Source organism: Arvicola amphibius, chromosome X (assembly GCF_903992535.2).
Source record: "Arvicola amphibius chromosome X, mArvAmp1.2, whole genome shotgun sequence".
NCBI classification, from domain to species: domain Eukaryota; kingdom Metazoa; phylum Chordata; class Mammalia; order Rodentia; family Cricetidae; genus Arvicola; species Arvicola amphibius.
In genome coordinates, this window is record NC_052065.1 from 30,270,944 (window position 1) to 30,289,225 (window position 18,282).

An 18,282-nucleotide genomic window follows, 5' to 3' on the forward strand; every position below is an offset into this window, starting at 1 on the left:
AAGTAACCAAAGAAATTCTTTCAGGGAAAGGAGATGGAAATGAAAGACGAGTTCCCAGAGTCACTCTCCATTGAAGGCATATTGAGTCTTAAGGACTAGAATATGCACAATCCTGTGGGACTCGCTCCATCTTTATCTGCCTTAACTCTTTTCTTGCCAGTCCTTCTCTGGCTGGTTGAACTGCTCCTGTGGTTGTTCCAGCCAGAAAGCCACTCAGCAGCAAGCCTCAGGAGCTGCATTCCTCACAGTGACAGGAGAGGATGTACCGGTAAGTGGCGGTGAGTCGCATGCCCCCTGAGCAGCGCAGACGCAAAGCCTTCAGCTTGGAGGTCTGAGGACGACAGCAGTGACAGGAGGAACGGAAAGGTTGCTTGAGGACAGTGCTGAAGGACACCAACGGCTCAGAGCGTGATGCTTGGCTGCAGTGCCCCTCACATCTGGCCAGGAGCACCATCTGGAAAAATAAGGGGAGCTGATTATTCTGTGCAGGTGTCCAAATCTCAAGTTAACACAGCATCCTTTGAAAGGCTCTAACACTCCTGTCCTATTCCTGCTGAGTCAGACCAGTGACTGCAACTCAGAATCTATTGGTAAACCTAAAATATATATTTAAGGTATTGTGGCTCGGCAGTAGAGGACTTGTTTAGCATGCACAAGCCTCTAGGTTCAATTCCCAGTACCTGGATATTGGTAGGAAACCATTCAACACTACCCCATCTGAAATCATTTTGAATTTAACTCCTATAGTAGGGCCCAAGCTTTCATCATTTTCAAGATTTCTTTGGTGACTGTGAAGTGCAGTGAGGGCTTAGAATCAATTAAGAAGATGTACCACTATGATGTGAAAAAAAAATCCAGGAGTGGGCCTGGTGATGTAGTTCAGGTGATAGATTGCTTGCTTAGTGCACCCACATGTCTGGGTTCAGTCTCTAGGGCCATATGAACCATGGATGGTGACACACACCTGTAATTTCAGCATTTAGTAGAGGCAGAAGTATCAGGAGTTTAAGGTCATCTTCAAGTACATAAATGAGTTCAAAACTAGCTTGCGTTACCACCTTGCCTCCAAAACTAAAACCAAATAAACATCTGAGTACAAAATGAGTTTCTCCTGATGGATGGAGGACTATCACTGCCCAAATGTACTGCAATTTTACCAACAACAACAAGCAGAAAGTCACTTCAGATTGAAATTCAGGATCAAACAGAGAGTGATGGAATGGGGATCCAGTGGGAAATAACTAAACAGAAGGATGTAGACTCTGTAGAAGAAAAAGAAATAAATTAAGTGTTGCTTTGGAAGAAATATTCTAGGTGTAACTTCGAAGAAAGTGAAGTAAGACAGACAGGATATATTTCGGGGCCTAAGAGTTTATACCTGAGCTTATACCTTAAAGAGGTACCTGTCATTTATACAACTTATGTCAGCATCTTCAGAGTTATTTAGAGAAAATTCATGCCAAGGAATTTTTAGATTTATTTATTACTTATTTGTTTATTTATTTAGATTTATTTATTATTTATTATTATTCACCCTGACCCTCTCCATTTCCAGAGGGTTGGGCTGCTGTGTCAGGGCTTGTGTGTTCTTTATAGTAAGACTCTATTAAGACTAACTAAGGGGATGGAGAGCTGATTCCATGGTTAAGACCACTTGCTGGTCTTACAGATGATCTGGATTTATTCCAAGAACCTACACCACATGGTTCACAACAGCCTGTAACTCCAGTTCCAGAGAGGTCCAACATCTGATCTTTTCAGACACCTGAGAAGATGTGCATACAGGTAAGCAGGCACACACATACACATAAAGGAAAATAAATAAATCTAAAAATGAAAGACTCTTTAAAAAGTATAAAAATTATCCTCAGGAAAATGTTCATACTCAACATTTTGCACACAGCTTAAGGAGATGGCCAAAGGGTTCCTTTGATTCTTTTTTTTAACGAGTAGAGGTAAGGAACTCAGGAGGAAATTTCTGAAGTAATGACCTTCCCAAACAAAGGAAGTCTGGAGGCTTCTTATGGGAGCCTATGTGTGTTCACACTGGAAAGCACTTTAGATGTAGGCATATTCCTGATCACACTGAGCATAAGGTAGAGATTACCAAACATGTCTGCTTTAAGGTCACAGTTCAAGAAGAAAAAATGCTGAACACATTCCTAGGCATGTCCAGGTCAAATACAACGAGTGGATGTGCAAGGAGATAAAGTGATAAGCAAGAACTCTTCTGGTCATGCTTAGTTTAAATTATAACAGTAGGCAGGTGGAATCATTTGCTCTGCTTTCCCAAAAAAGTTTGAGCTAAACCCAAAGAAAAGGTGCTTTGAATGTGCGTTAAGACAGGGGTTTGCCCTACAAAGATAAATGGCAGCTCATATAGTTCAATGATCCCGGAATACTAGGGATGGGAGGCATGAGTGAGACGGGCCAAGGCAGCTTGATCCCTGGTGATATAGAACCTTATAATATTTTGGTAATTAGCAGTTAATATTAAAGACTCACTATAGATGACTTCTGACATCATCCTATGGGGCAAAATTAAACTGATAGTTAAAGATTACTAACATCATTATCTGAGGAAATACTGGGAGAAATGTCAACAATTAAAGGAACATAAAGGAACTATGAGACAGTAGCAGAAAAAACTAGCAGGACTAAGGGAAGAATACATTGGATTGGTCTAACATTACTTTCTTTGCAAGGGCACAAAGGCAGAGAGAAAATGGCTATTGTAAGCTGTTTTGATTCTATTAAAGTTTTTATTGCTATTTTATCTGTTCTTCAAACTGACAGGCAAGATAAACATCATCCCAAACAGGTTTGAGAGGATTATGCTGTAGATAAACAATACCTGGCCCATCTCTGGTGTCTACCCCATTTCTCTGAGAGTCCTAGAACTTCCCCAGTTGCTTCTCCTTGTATGTGCCAGTACATGGGGAAAGTTGCTTCACACACTGAAGCAGCATAAAATTTGCTGCTCTCTAATCCAGATTACCTATTGGAGAGTAAAGCAATCATTCAGCCACTTTCCAAAGTGAAGTCTTTAGAGATCCAGGTGGATAAAACAAACCTGTTCCAACAAGAATAATTACAAAGAATCAAAGACAGCATGGGATATCCCAGTAAGACATACACAGAGAGTCAAATATGGTCCTAACTGATCAGGATATTAGCTGTCCATAAAATTAGTCAAGTCTACAATACAGGGCAACTTGAAGATAAGCTACCTTAATTGTGATTAAACTAAAAGTTTTCAGGATATCATGCTCCATGCCCAGTCCACAGTGAAGGACAAGATCTCTAGGATGGAAGGACCTAGGTCCACCTTCAGTGGCCCTTGTCCCTGTTTCCCGTGTACTGTTTCTACACAAGATGAATGAACAGAGATGTACAGTCAGTACCTACCGTGACTGTCCCACATGTCAAGTACTTCCTGTCTTGTAGCTGTTTTCATCATCTGCTCCCTGCTCTAGTTAAAGTCGAGCTTAACTACTTAAGAGCCCATGGGACTGCCCTCAGTTCTCCAGCTTCCTGCCTTTGTGCATGTCTTTACTCTCCCAGGGACGCCATTTTCACTTGGTTTTGTCTAATGAAAACCTTCCTATCTTGTCTGTGGGTCTCCTCTTCCAAACACTGAAACAATTAGTTTCTTTTTGGTGTTCTCAGTAAACACACACACACACACACACACACACACACACACACACACACACACACACGATGTGGGATTTCCCTCTGTATTCTGTGATTACCATTAGTGAATAAAGAACTGCTTTGAGCCTATAGCAGAGCAGGGCAGAGAGGAGCAGAGCTAGGTGAGGAAAACTAAACTGAATACTCAGGAAAAGAAGGGTTGAATCAGAGAGAAGACATGTATCCCTGCTGGAGCCAGATGGAACTTTAGCCGATAAGCCACGTGGCAATATACAGATTGATAGAAATGGGTTAAATTATAAGAGTTAGTCAATAAGAAGCTAGAGCTAATAGTCCAAGAGTGATTTAATTAATACAGTTTCTGTATGATTATTTCAGGCTAAACAGCCGGGAACCAACCAACAATCAGCCTCTTTACTACACACACACACACAAACACACACACACACACACACGAAGAGGTAGAGAGAGCAAGGGAGGGACAGAGGAAGGAGAATAAATTCACCTTTATAATGAGAATTGAACATGTCCAGAAACATTCTTTTCTATTATTTTAACCTTCTAAATATGTTTCATGACTTTGAGTTGAGTATGTCTTTCTTCCAGATGATCTCTCTCTTTGTCTCTCTCTCTCTCTCTCTCTCTCTCTCTCTCTCTCTCTCTCTCTCTCTCTCTCTCTCTCTCTCTCTCTCTCTCACACACACACACACACACACACACACACACACACGCACGCGCCAGGAACAAGATCCATCAATGTCACTTTCCCATACCTTCCTTTACCTGCGACATCAAGACATGACTGTTCAGCTCATCTCTAGGAACCCAGGTCAATATTTAAAGGGTTGCCTGTGCCAGCTGAGGTCAGCAACAAAATGACAACCACGGGAACAAAGTAGCATAGGAATGACATTTGAAGATTTGGAGGGGAACTCACATCACACCAACTGCTCTCTGTTACTGTCACACAAGCCAAATATCAAACAGATGTGAAGAGGCATTTGTATCTAGAACACTTCCCTTTCTTATATCCTCTTGAAGCATTATGAGGGGTAAACATTCTTTGTCTTCTTCCCCTACTGTTTTTGTCTCTAACAACTTTCATGATGCCTGCACACAGTAGCCATCAGTATAAATTTCTTATTTTAAAAATTATGCCACGTGTCTCAGGTGATCAGTTATATTTTAAACTCCATATCTCTACTCCTATACATTTTCCTATGAACTTGATGGGCAGCAACAGAACAGGGCTTGGGGATTCTAGCAGCTCTTTCCCAATCCTGCAGCTCAGTCCTTGACACGAAAAACCTTCTCTCTTGGAATGTTTACAGCCTTGGTCTCCTCAACTCAGCTCCTTCTTTCCTCACAATCTGCTGTCTCATCTTGCCCAGAGTGGTTGCCCCTCACCCCACCCTTAGAACCTGGTTCTACTCTATTACCTTGGACCACCGTCCCCTACTTCTCAACAACTTGGGCTTCAAACACCCATGGATCCAGGTTACATTTCCAACCCAGGATCTCAAAAATACAAGCTGGTCAGGAGTCAGAACTCACCCTTGCACCTCCTCCATTCACCTGGTGAAGGTAGCCAGTAGTCTGCTTCTGTTTCATCCTCTCTCTCTCTCTCAGTACCCAGCACAGGGGCTTATATTTACTTTGCTCTTCTGTTCTTCCCCACCCCTCCCATAGCCAGCAGAGTCATAGGAAAGTTTGCATTCCTAATCCTTTAATACTGCAGGGATCCCAACAGTTATGGAAGTCTTAGTAGTGACTGAAATAGAAAAGTGGGTTGAAACACCTGTCTAGCTTACAACTTCTTCATCAGTATCATTATGGCTTTATTAAAGGTTTATTATATGGCAGGCTCTGTGCTAGTTGCTTTACAAATATTACCATTGCCACCATACATATCCACGTCATTGAGCAAACAGCTCTTTTTGCAGAGGAGGAAACTGAGGCACTAAACAATGATTTGGCTTCCTGAAATCACTCATTTGTAAAGCTGTGAATCAAGAATTGAATACCAGATCTCTACTGCAGTAAAGCCTGGGATGCCTTAGTGTCCGTCACCATTTTACAGACAGCCCGTTTCTTCTGGCTGCAGATCCTCAGTTTGTGTGCTGTATGACCTTTCAGCAGAATTTCAGGGAAATGTGATTTCTTAGGAAGAATGGAAATGGCTTGCCACTTCCAGGCCCTTTTGGACCAAATCCCATGAGATATCATTACTAACGAAGACACTGGGTATAATATAAACAATGGCTACACTGTCTTTCTTGGTAGGTCAGTCTTTTCTGCTGAGTCTATCTTAGATCTTTACTGAATTGTTAGGAAAGAGTTGGAAGGACCTGAAACTGGGAAAATATGAGTTCAGGGACATCGTGAACAGAGAGTCCCACAAAGTTGTCCAGGAAACCTTTACCCATTATTTCTTTTTTGTTGTAGAAAAAATTGTAAGGTATAGCATTCATGCAGGCACCTAGGCCAGAATTCTAAATGATAGCTCCTATATTCTTACTGCAGTTCTTCAATATGAGGAGCCAGGTTCAGAAAAATGAACTCTACAAAGAAAATACTGCCATTCCCAAATTGTGTGGCATCAAGAAACCCAATTCCTCTTTTCTTCTGGGTTGCAAGTTTTCTTTGTTGCATCATGGGAATGATAATACCTACATGGCAGGTGTCTTGGCAATGAATATATATATATATATATATATATATATATATATTGAATGTGTGTATTCGTGTGTGTGTGTGTGTGTGTGTGTGTGTGTGTGTGTATTGAAATGACTGACACAGGTTAGGTGTTCAAGGAAGTACATTCCTTTCCTTTGACCACACATAGATTTCATCTGTATTCTGGAGGCCAGACAGAGGATCTCTGTGAGTTCGAGGCCACCCTGGGCTACACAAGATCAGTGCAGAAACAATTCCAGGTGGTGGCGGCTCACAACTTTAATCCCAGTCCTAGGGAGTCACATGACTTTAATCCCAGCACTAAAGGGAATATAAAATGGGACGAGAGAGAAGCTTAGTTTTGCAGTCACCTAGCTTTGCTAGAGGTAAGACTTCCCTAGTAACTTGGCTCCTTTGTTTTTCTGAATTTCAGATTGAACCCCAATTTCTGTCTCTGGTTTTTTATTATTCATGCTACAAGACCTATCAGAGGGAATATCAGCCTAAGTCTGTAAAAGTTAAAAACTATATAATATTTCCAAATGAAAATCATTTTCTTCCTGAATACATAAAGAAAATTTATTCCAGAAAGGGTCTGGTAACTGAAACTCTGCCAGGCAAATTTCTGTGACCAAGGAAGGAAGGTTAATAATTACAAGCAGCATTTACATATAACCATTGCTATATTTGGGGTCATTTGGGAAGTTGGAAAACAGATTGCTTCCATGAAATGAGAAACATTTTTTTCTGTTATCAAGTTTTACACTGCTATGCACGGTGGCATTCTGGGAGAAGCAACGTTGAACAACAATCGACTAAAAGTTGTTTCTAAGAGTCCTGCTCAAACCCTGGGAGTTTGAGGTAATGGCATTTCTTCCTTGAACTTTTCTCTCTTAGATTAACATGCTAAGATAGTCTTCCATCTATCATAAGTCATTTTACCCAATCTTTCTGGATTATTTTCTTCTTTTCTTTCAGTTCTGGGGATGGAACCTAGGATCTCAAACATGCTAGGCAAGCGCTCTGCTGTACACTCTCAACTTTTTATAGATGCCACTATTTTCTATTATCCTCCCTTTCATCACAACGACACTTTCTTAAATTTGAATTCTTTTCCTCTCCTTTAAAGAATCATGATTATAAAGAACAGTTCGACAAAGAAAGAAATCGTCCATGAACTAACAAGCAGGCTGTCTCTTCTGAAGTAATTTCTGAGCAATCACGGTTAAAAAATGTTTCTCTTATCTTTCCCTCCTAGTTGTTTTAGTTGTTGTTGCTGCTTTTTGTGCTTCTGTGGTGCTGGAATGAACCCTAAGCAAGTGTGCACCCCTAATCCCCACCAGCTCCACCAGCTCCTGCTCTCCATTTCTAAGAAGGAAACTTTTTGCTCAGTATCTAATTTTTCTCTTCAGTTTTGTTCCTCAAGTATAAATAAGAAAGAGAATATTTTCTCAAGTGGAAAAATCTCTATTTCTTTTCCTTTAGTCCTAGGTCTTATTTATACAATGGTGAAATTGATTTAACTTAAATTTTGATCCCTTCAAACCCTTATCTCCTCAAACTAAAATAAGAAATCTTTCTTGGTCTACAATGACATAAGTTATGGAAAATTTAAACACAGACATGTTTGAAATGGAGGGTGGAGAGATTTATTTCTATGAGCTTAATTCTGGTGATTTATATTGTTTTGAAAATTCTTAATTATATGGGTAATTTTAAAAATACTTAACATATGAGAATGTTTCAATGGGCTTTGTTGTTGCTGTTTTAGTCTCAGGACTAAAGTGAAAATCCTTTGATGTAGAGCTAAACGACGTCTTATTTATTAAATGTGGCCACATTTAGTGTACGTGGCTGAGGCAATGGTAGTTAGGAGAACTCTAATTTGGAATCCGTTCCATCCTACATTGTGCCTCCCTTCTGGGTGGTCTACATGGCTGCCACTCTTGGTGGTCTTTTAGGGTGTTAGTACTTTGCACACCTCTTCTCAGCACTGAGACATAGATGACTTGTGCAAGGAACACTCTACCCACTGCAAAGAAGACAAAACTGCTAAGCAAGATAAAATGATAAACAACTGAATTGTCATCTTTAGTTCTGGAGTCATTTTAATATAAATGTGGCACGGGAGGAAGGTTTAGACCACACAGCTCGTTCTGAGGTACTTCAGAAAACTGTTTGAGGAGCCTCCAAGAATGTGTTCCACTGTTAAATCTTACTCAACTTCTTACCCTTCTTTTTGTTGTTGATGCAGGTAGAAGGAATTATGATAACTTGGGGGCTCCATCTTCTTTTCTTATTGCATGTATGTGTGCGTGTGTGCGTGTGCGTGTGCATGTGCGTGTGTGTGTGTGTGTGCGAGAGAGAGAGAGAGAGAGAGAGAGAGAGAGAGAGAGAGAGAGAGAGATGTGTATGTATGTTCCTGCACATGTGTGCATTTTTACAAAGGTGATTGTGGCGGTCAGAGGTTGATGGAGGGCTTGGTCCTCAATTGTTCCCTTAGTTTTAAGGACAGAGTCTCTTACTAAATCTGGAGCTAGATTGACTAGCCAGCATGCCCCACGGATTCTCCTGTTTCTGCTTCCTCAGCCCTAAGATTAGAGGTGTGTACCACCATGGCAGCTCTTTTACATGGGTGCTGGGGATCCAAACTGAGGTCCTCACTTTATCCACTGAGCCCTATTTCCAACCTCTGCTTTCTTTATTGAAAATAAACATTAGGGACACAGGATACCCAACAACAGGATCAGTATGTACATGCTCCATTACAGTCATGGAATTGCAAAGCATGCTGGGAAAACTCGAAAGATTCCCTTGTGAGTTTTACAAGCCAGTCATAGAGCTACACTTTGGGCTCTGGTCACAGTTCTCCACCACCCCTCTCTTCTGTCAATGAGGGAAAGGGGTATCTTCACAAAGACTTTGGAGCGACCTTGATCTTACCTTTGAGCTACACTTGTACAATGGATGACTGATAGAATCGACATAATGGTGTCTCATGCAGCGTTGAGAGTCCATCAGGAAGGAGCTGTCTGTTTTGCTGTCTGTATCTCCCATTACGGCCAGCAGGGAGAGCATAGAAATGGATGCAGCTAGTACATGATTTCTCATTGTTGTAAGGGGAAACTTCTCCAGAAGAACAGCAGAGGGCGACAGAGGACAATAGATTGGAAATGCTGTCACCACCTAGGATCCAGTGCCTTTCAAGGCCAGGATAGGATGGGGCTGTCGCTTTCTGGTTGTCATTGTCCTTTGTATGCTGGAGTTTTGTCTTGCTCCTTTCGCTTGTAACCGATCACCACAGTAGCTACTGTATAGCTGGAATGAAGGCAGAAATTATTTTCCCCAGAAATATGGATGCAACACAAGAGATACGAAGTCAAACATTCCCATGCCATTTGGACTAAAGAACATTGGTTTCTGGAGCCTTATTAGCTTATGCTGTCATCCATTTCATGTCCCTCGACCCTAGTGTTTATGCTACATATTTATGACGATTTGGAAATGGACATGACGGTTGAGTGGAAGCATATGTTGACTTTAATTGCTTGAATCTATGTGCCTAAGAGCCGGAATAGTTTGAGCCCATGGTTGCGATTAAAAATACATGGTTCCGGCCACAGTATAACTAAATTGGGTGGTCTCATCTTTGTCCTTGGTTGACAAGGCAGAAGGGTTTATTCAGTTTCTCTCAAAGCTTTCCTATCAACATCAGTTTACAGGGCTAGAGCAAAGGAAGGTCAGTGCTAACAAACACAGGCCGTGGCCTGAGGGAGTAGGGGAGTACATTTTCCACTGTATACCCACCCACCTAATTTTCCACTGCTGTGCTCTGGGCTCATCCTGTTTTTGTTTTAAGTCCTTGCCACCCAGCGTCAGTGGCCAACTGCATCTGAAACCCACATTGTGATCCATGGCCTCCAGCGTGGCGAAGGCACCACATGTGTGTTTTCCAACAGAGTCACACATTGCTGCACAACTTTTGTAGCTGAAACCCACGGTGTCATTTGAAAAGAGTGGTCACTGGAGTAGAGACTTCCCATTAAACTGAGATTATGCTGGACTGGTTTCCCTAAAGTTTGCTTTGTTCTTCTTTTTTTTTTTTTTTTTGGAAGCTAATACTTTGAGATCCACTTTTATTTCTTTTTCCTCCTCACATACAGAACTTCTCACACATTTCTTGCAGCTAAAGTCACTTGATGTTGGCAAGGTACCATTTTATCCCTAAACTTTGTTGGCATCAAAATATGACAGTTACCAGTGTTATGACATCATAACGTGCTTCCAGATCATAGTGTTCAGTGTCCTCTGAAGTAACTGCCTGCTGCCTCTGCTGCCCTTTGAACCAGTGTACAGTCGCCAGATAGGGACCAGTGAGCTCCCAGTTCCAAACATGTAGAGTGGGGGTCTCGTCTTCTGTGTGTAATTGCCAAACGTCTAAAGCTTCATGTGCTGTGCTTTGTTCTTTTAATCATAGCTCCTGGTCAAGGGTCTGGAGTTCAGCAATCTACTATTTCCCTCACTGATGCTTTGTATTATATCAGAAGACACAGGATACCCAAAATATTTTCAAAAATTTGGGGAAATTGAGACAACCTGACTTCACATACCAAACCAAAGGAATGGAGTAATTAAAGCTCCAGAAAAACTTTCAAAGATATTTTAGATCACAGTTGGATTGTTTGTTCAGAGAGCAAGAATTCCTTTGACTTCCTATTCGTGACAGTCTGAATAAACAGGGGAAAGTGTTGATGTGATCAAGATAAGAAGTTCAAGGTGGTGTAAGCCAATCCATTTTGCTGTGATAGAGTGTCCTCAGACCCACTTAGCTGCAATTAGACAACTTGCGAGCGTGGGGCAGGGCATTCTGAGTAGAGAAGGGTGTGGGAATAAGACCATCTCAGATTAGAGCATCCCTGTTAACAAAAGCTAAGAGCCTGTGTCTCTGGGATGTTCTATAAATTTCAGGAAGGCCATGGACCAATAATGAGAGGAACCACCTGGACTCAGTCACGGCACAGCCATTAATCAGCTGTGACATCTTGCACAGCTCACTTAAATTCTTCCAGTTCATTTCCTCACCTGTAGGACAGAAGAACTGACAGCAATAGCGTACACTGTTCCCTCCTGCTCTAAAATGCTAGCAATGAATAGCAATGGATTTGGCTACCACATTTCACTATGCAGAGGGTAATCCTAAAGATGAGAAGAGCCTGTTCCCAGATAGCCTTGTACCCCTCTCCTTTATGCACATGCTCACAGTGACCTCTCCTTAAAATGGACCAAACCTGTGCCCAAATAGCTCAATGGATTAAGGCTGAAGAATATTTTTTCTTACTGAAAATAGATTTTTCATACAATATATTCTGATTACAGTATCCCTTCCCCTACCTCCTCCCAGATCTTGGCCACCTTTCCACCCACCCCAAACCATACCCTTTCTTGCTCTCATTAGAAAACAAATGAGCATCTAAACAACTATAAAACAAAAACAAGCAAACCACAATAGGGGAAAAACAAGCAAATTGGGGAAAAGAGCCAAAGAAAAAGCACAAGGAACACATATAGATGCAGATACATACACACATGTGCACAGAGATCTCATAAAAACACAAACCCAGGGGGCTGGAGAGATGGCTCAGCGGTTAAGAGCGTTGCCTGCTCTTCCAAAGGTCCTGAGTTCAATTCCCAGCAACCACATGGTGGCTCACAACCATCTGTAATGAGGTCTGGTGCCCTCTTCTGGCCTTCAGGCATACATGCAGAGAGACTATTGTATACATAATAAATAAATAAATATTTAAAAAAAAAAACACACAAACCCAGAAGTCACAATGAGAAAAAAAAAGCTCAGACAAAGCACTGTGAGACAAAACAAGCTTCAAAATATGCCATTGAGTTTATTTTGTTGTCCATCTACTGCTGGGGCCTGCCATTAAGTATAGTTTGTATACCCAGTGAGACTCCTTTAGAGAAAACAATTTTTTCATTTGAGGGAGGTTATCAATTGAAGATAGCTTCTGGGTTAGAGATGTGGGCTTGTGTCTACTTACCCTCTCAGTGCTGATGACAAGGGAATTACCTTTGTTAGGGTACAGACATGAATTTTTAGATGGGTGTTGGGGTCTATACTCGCTGGGGACCTCATGTTTGAGCAGCAGATACTCATATATCCTCAACCCTGTGAATTAGTTTGATCTCTTGAGATGATAAAGTGAACACCAAAGTAGTTATAAAGGACAAAGAAGACTGGAGTAAGGGCTCAGGAGTTAGGCACACTGGCTGTTCTTCCATAGAACCCAGGTTCCATTGCGAGCACCCACAAGGGAGCTCACGACCTTCTGTAACTCCAGTATTGGTGAATCTGATGCCCTCTTCTGGCCTCCAAGGGCACCAGGCACACAAATGGTGCACAGACATACATGCAGGCAAAACATCCACACACATAAAATAAAAATAAAAATAAATAAAATGACAGAAAAATAACAAAGGAAAAGTGACTTTACCTGTAGTTTTAAGATTTTTGCTTTCAGTGCAGTCATACAAGTCATGACATTTTCATTCAGCTTTCTATTTACACTGAAATACCATTGCAAAAAATGATAATAAAGAATTCATAAAATCTTCAAAACGCACAGGTAAGATCTTTACAGCACAACACTGGTATTTGGTTTTATTATTATTGGCAGTAGTAGTCTTTTAGACATACTTATTTTCAGTTTATTTTATGTATACGAGTATTTTGCTTAGATAGATAGATAGATAGATAGATAGATAGATAGATAGATAGATAGATAGATAGATGCATTAAGTGCATGCCTGGTACTGAAGAAGATCAGAAGATATAATCAAATGCTTTAGAAGTTATTTATGCTTGAGAGCCATGAGATGTGGGTACTGGGAATGGAACCCAGGTCCTCTGCAAACACAAGTGCTCTTAAGCACTGAGGCATCTCTCCAGCTCCACAATTTTGTTTGTTTGTTTGTTCTGGTACAGATTCTCAAGGTGTAGACCTCTTGAGTCTCAAGGCATCCTGAAATTGCAGGCCTCTACCACACCAGAGGCTGAGACTTCTGTTGCATTTTGCTTTTGCTTTAACTGTACAAATTGCATGAGCCCACAGTGCTGTGCTGAAGAGCAGGTTATGAAAATAAAGCTCGAGAAAGGAGAACAACTGAGCTCAGGCACGGTGAGCACAGAGCAGGGTCTGCAGTGTGAGCCGTGACTTACACAGACGAACATGGCCAATTAAGAAAATCCACACCACCACAGGATTGCTTGCTTTCTGGTATGCTAGGACATTTCAGCTTTATGGGAGCTTCTCGCATTTTCTTGAAACTAAATTAATTCATTTGTCTTTAATTTTAAGCCATATGTAACAAACTCAAATAGTGATGATCAGGATTTAGGACCTCAGCCAGCCACGCCACGATGAGTTGAAGAACAGAACTCAGTAGTCCTTTGTGCTATGTGCTCTGGGACAGTCTCTGAGACCTGAACTTGGCCACAGGACAGAGCCATGTTCTCCTGACTTCAGTGCAGAGCCTTTGCAGCAGGAGAAGCACGTAGGCCAGCATGCCCGACTTTGGAGCTACCTTTCAAATGCTACCAGTGGAAAAGAACAACTGGTGCCCAGATTTCCCCACCTGTCATCCTCATTGAAATAACAGAGCGGCCTCCTGGGTGAGAGATGGTGCTGTGCCCACAGATCAGCTCATTCTTGGGCTGACCTTCTGCCTGGCAGAGAGTAAAGCACTGGCTTTGCACAAGTGATTTCAGCAACAGGCTAAGACAAGTGTCATGTGCCAAGAACAGCCTTGTTTTTGCCCTACTTCTGAGGCAAAGGAGGGCAGTGTTTCCATATCTATGTTTCTCCTGAGCTGTTTTCCGTGCTGAAATAGGCAGATGTTCTTTCTCTGGTTTCTTTCAACAAACATTTGTTTATTCAGCATACATATTCATTCACTGAGCATTTACCATGGGCTTCCTTTTGCTCTAGCAGATAAAATGTAAGGATCAGGGTTTAGGGGTGTGGCTCACATGCTGAGGCCCAGAGTTAAATTCCCTTCACCAAAAACAGGTAAAATAGATAAATGTTAGAGGAAAAAAAATAGATTCACTGCATTTATAAGTAAAGAGTCTTAGCCTGCTGTTTTCCTTTTTAATTTTGGGGCTTCATTGATACATCATCCCTTTTACTAATTTATGTCCAGCATGCGCAGCATCGCCTCTGAGAAGATTTAGTGAAGTGAATAAAATATATTGACTTTGAAATAAACTCAGTGTATCATACAGAAATATTTATTATTTACCATATTTTTTGAGACCAGGTAGTTCTCTTTATGTAGTTCTGCCTGTCCTCGAACTCTCTCTATAAACAAGGCTGACCTTGAGCTCATAGAGATTCACCTGTCTCTGGCTTTCCTGGAACTCTTTCTGAATACCAGGCTGGACTTGAGTTCACAGAAGCACACCTGCATGTGCCTCCCAAACACTGGGGTCAAAGGTGTGAAACATTACTCCCAAATATTTGTTTTAATTTTTTAAAAATCTTCTGAGTCAGGAATAAGGTTGTGGTGCACCAAAGCATAGAAAGTTTTTTAAAAAGAGGGAAATTAAAACTGTATGGATGGGAGAGTTTTCTACTAGATAATACTTCATACAAGGACTGGAAAACAAGGAATTCTGGATCTTATTCAGAATGCAAAGTGCTAAGTAGCCCTTTCCCAGGAACCCCAGAAATTTCAACAGTATCTAGTCAACAAGATGACCTAGAGAAAAATCAGATGCTTCTTCCCAAGATACTTAATTTATAAACTGTAACCATCATGTCAGATTATAGAAAGCATCCCCTGCTCTCGGTGAATGGCTTAAAATTATTTCTATCTAGCAACACAAGAGTAACAGTCAAGAAGCCAAGTCTGGGCTGAGCCTGAAGCAGTAGTACTCAATGAAAAAGATGCAAGGTCCCCTGGGATCTCTATGAATGCAGCCATAAGGACAATGGGGAAGAATGTGGTTCTTGCTCCCTTCATCTCAGGGTGTCTGTTCTATAGTAGGAGGCAATGGCCACCTCAATAGTGCTACCTTGGGAGAAAGAAGAAAATATCCTTGCAGTTAAGTAATAGCACTCTATTCTAGGATAAGACACTGTGTTCTTCCCACTGTGTGACTAGCCATCTGTGACAGAGCTCCACAGCAGCAGGGAGGTGTGGTAGGGGAGGAAGGGAAAGCAAAAGAAGGGGAGGACTAGAATCAGGAGAAGAAGCAATATATCATAACCCCTGTAGATAAGGTTGCTCAAACAAAGGTCTGAGAATAAATATAACTTGGTGGGGAAGAACAGCAACGAGTCAACAGTCAGTGGACCACAACTGCGCATGTGTTCCTGTGCATGCGCGCGCGTGCGTGTGTGTGCGTGTGCGTGTGTGTGTGTGTGTGTGTGTGTGTGTGTGTGTGTGTTTGGTTTGAACAGTTTCACTGCCTTGGGGAGAATGCAGTGGGAGGACTTGACCTTGAGCTTGACTGTAGCTAGAGTTCCCTACCTTTGACACATTTGTGAAGAAAGAAAGCTTTCACTGTTATCCAGTTTACCACTTACCTGAAACACGGTGATTCCTTCCCCAGACCTCTGCTAACCTATGTTATTAGTGTTCTGTATCTCTAGACTATGCATTCACTTGTATGAAATAATGAGTAACTATTTCATTGCATTCTGCAACATGCAGAACTTTTTGCTGTTGTCTGATGCAGTAGAAGGAAGGCTGATTTGTTGAAATGTTCAAGCTGCAGCATGCCTTCCATGATTGGCTACACTCGTATTTGTTATTTGTTTTCTCTAAAACTCAGTTTCCTTCTATATAAAATCAATTAGTTGGTTGTACTAGTTCACAGCTTTGTCCATTTTCAATCATGTCTGTCTCTTCCCAGGCTTCTCAGACGATATAGTACTGCTCTGGGACTAGATACTCTCCCATGACATCTTACAGTGAGACTTCCTTTCTTTTTTAAGGAGTTAATGATCACTCAAGATTCCAAGAACATTCTAATGAATGTGCTTGAGCCAACAGGAGGCCAAGCTATTAGAATGTTCTCTTCTATGAGGCCATTTGGGTGGCCTGAAATAAAAATACTCTCCAATATCTAATTGATTTGGTGCTTGTGATTTACTAAATGTAGTTCATAAATTATCAATATCTTGGTTTTGTTTTGTGTTGCTTTTTTAGATGGTGTCTTGCTATGTAGCCCCAGATAGCCTGAAATTGACTCTGTAGACTAAGCTGACACTGAATTATTGGGTGAGCCTCCCTACCCAGCCCGCACAATGCTAAGATTATAGGTGTGTACCACCACACCAAGCTCATGTTTTATTAAGAATAATGTTTTATTGGTGAGTATAGTTAACCAGTTTCTATTTTTCTTAAAATTCTCTTAAAATTTGTGCCATTTTCTCCAGTGTCATTCAATACATCCATTAGGAGAAGAGAACAGTCAAAGGTACTCATTCACTTTAAAATTCAGCTTCTTCCGTTTGGTGATGGTGATGCTATAGGCTGAATTCTATCTGCCAGTTCCTTTCCTAGAATGACCTGTAGTCCCACACTGGACTGCAGCCTAAGCTACCATGTGCAGGGCTCTGGCCCAGGAGAAGACAGAAGAGAAGTTTGGGTCTGAAAAGTCATCTTGAAGATGTGAATTAATAAGGTCTTAGGGGATCAAGAATAGGTCTCTCTGGTAACGTATTTGCCGAACTTCTGTCCTAAGGGAGGGACAATCCTGAAGTCTTGGGTTGAGACTTGAGTTCAAAAGAATTGGCCACTGAATATAGCTATGAGATCCTCCACTAGGCATTGTTTAACTTATCTAAGTTTTCATCAAAAAAACTAATTCTGAGTTCTTAACAGTTGATGTAACTAATTGACTTCTAGGATATAAATTTCCCATAAATTGGAAATGATTACAAGAGTATTGGGAAGCACTTTTCTGTTGAAATCTTTTCTCTGGGGGTTTGGATTATTTCTGCAAATCTAGACACAGACTATGAACTGTGACTGATGTGATGGTAAGCTGTGAAAAAATGCTCAACGGTGGTCTTTCTATGCTGCCCCAAATCACCCGTGGCTCTGAACTCTGACTTCTGTGCTATCCTTTAATCCACAGGGAATAAAAATAAGCAGAATGGGGCTGGATCTGGGTATGTAGCTCAATTCGTAGTGTATATAAAGACCTGGGGAACGAATAGAATGGGCATAGTAGTGCATGTCTGGGATTCCAGCACTCAGGAGGCAAAAACAGGAGAATGAGAAGTTAAAATTATCCTCAGCTACATAGTGAATTCAAGGCCATCCTGGGCTACATGATATCCTGCCTTAAAAAGAGACAACACAAACAAACAAGCTAAAAGAAACAACACAAACAAACAAGCTAAAAGAAACAACACAAACAAACAAGCTAAAAGAAACAACACAAACAAACAAGCTAAAAGAAACAACACAAAGCAGCGTAAACTCCTCAATAGTAACAGAAGAAAAGGAAAAATGATTCTGGATGCCCCAAATCTGCCATAGACTTTTCAAAATTTTCAACTATCACAATTTCAAGAGGGGAAAGTTTCACTTTATTTTACCTGCTCCCTACTACAGAAGTGAGATCCAAGCCAGAATACTAGCGAGTAGTGTGATACAAGCTACTACCCACCTTGCTAAGATCCAGAGTTTTGAGAAACCAAACACAGAGGACACAGTCTTGCTAAAGATGCACCCTTCTGGTAGAAAAGATAATGTATTCTGGGGCCCATGTGCTGATCTAATGCAATGCTTGCCCTTCCCTGACTGCTAGCTGTGGCATGAGCTTAGGAGAAGAAAGATGACCAGTTCTAACTCGGTACCAGCTCCTTTTCACCCAGAAGCCAAATGGGTGTCTTGGCTTTTCTTCAAAGTGTCTAGTAA

General features: G+C 41.3%; 1 protein-coding gene across 1 annotated transcript; it reads right to left on the bottom strand.

Annotated features, from left to right (window-relative positions):
- Positions 1-226: 226 nt before the first annotated feature.
- On the bottom strand, positions 227-9,444 carry LOC119804524 (norrin cystine knot growth factor NDP). Its single transcript, XM_038315915.1, has 2 exons — positions 9,277-9,444; positions 227-454 (listed from the first exon to the last, which is right to left on the bottom strand). The coding sequence occupies exons 1-2, from the start codon at positions 9,442-9,444 to the stop codon at positions 227-229; spliced, it is 396 nt and encodes a 131-aa protein (XP_038171843.1).
- Between the last annotated feature and the right edge of the window lie 8,838 nt (positions 9,445-18,282).

Coding starts and splice junctions, on each gene's coding strand:
- LOC119804524 (XM_038315915.1), bottom strand. CDS start 9,444: ATGAGAAATCATGTACTAGCTGCATCCATTTCTATGCTCTCCCTGCTG. Junction 455..9,276: donor TGTACAAGTGTAGCTCAAAG/GTAAGATCAAGG, acceptor TTATTTTTCCAG/ATGGTGCTCCTGGCCAGATG.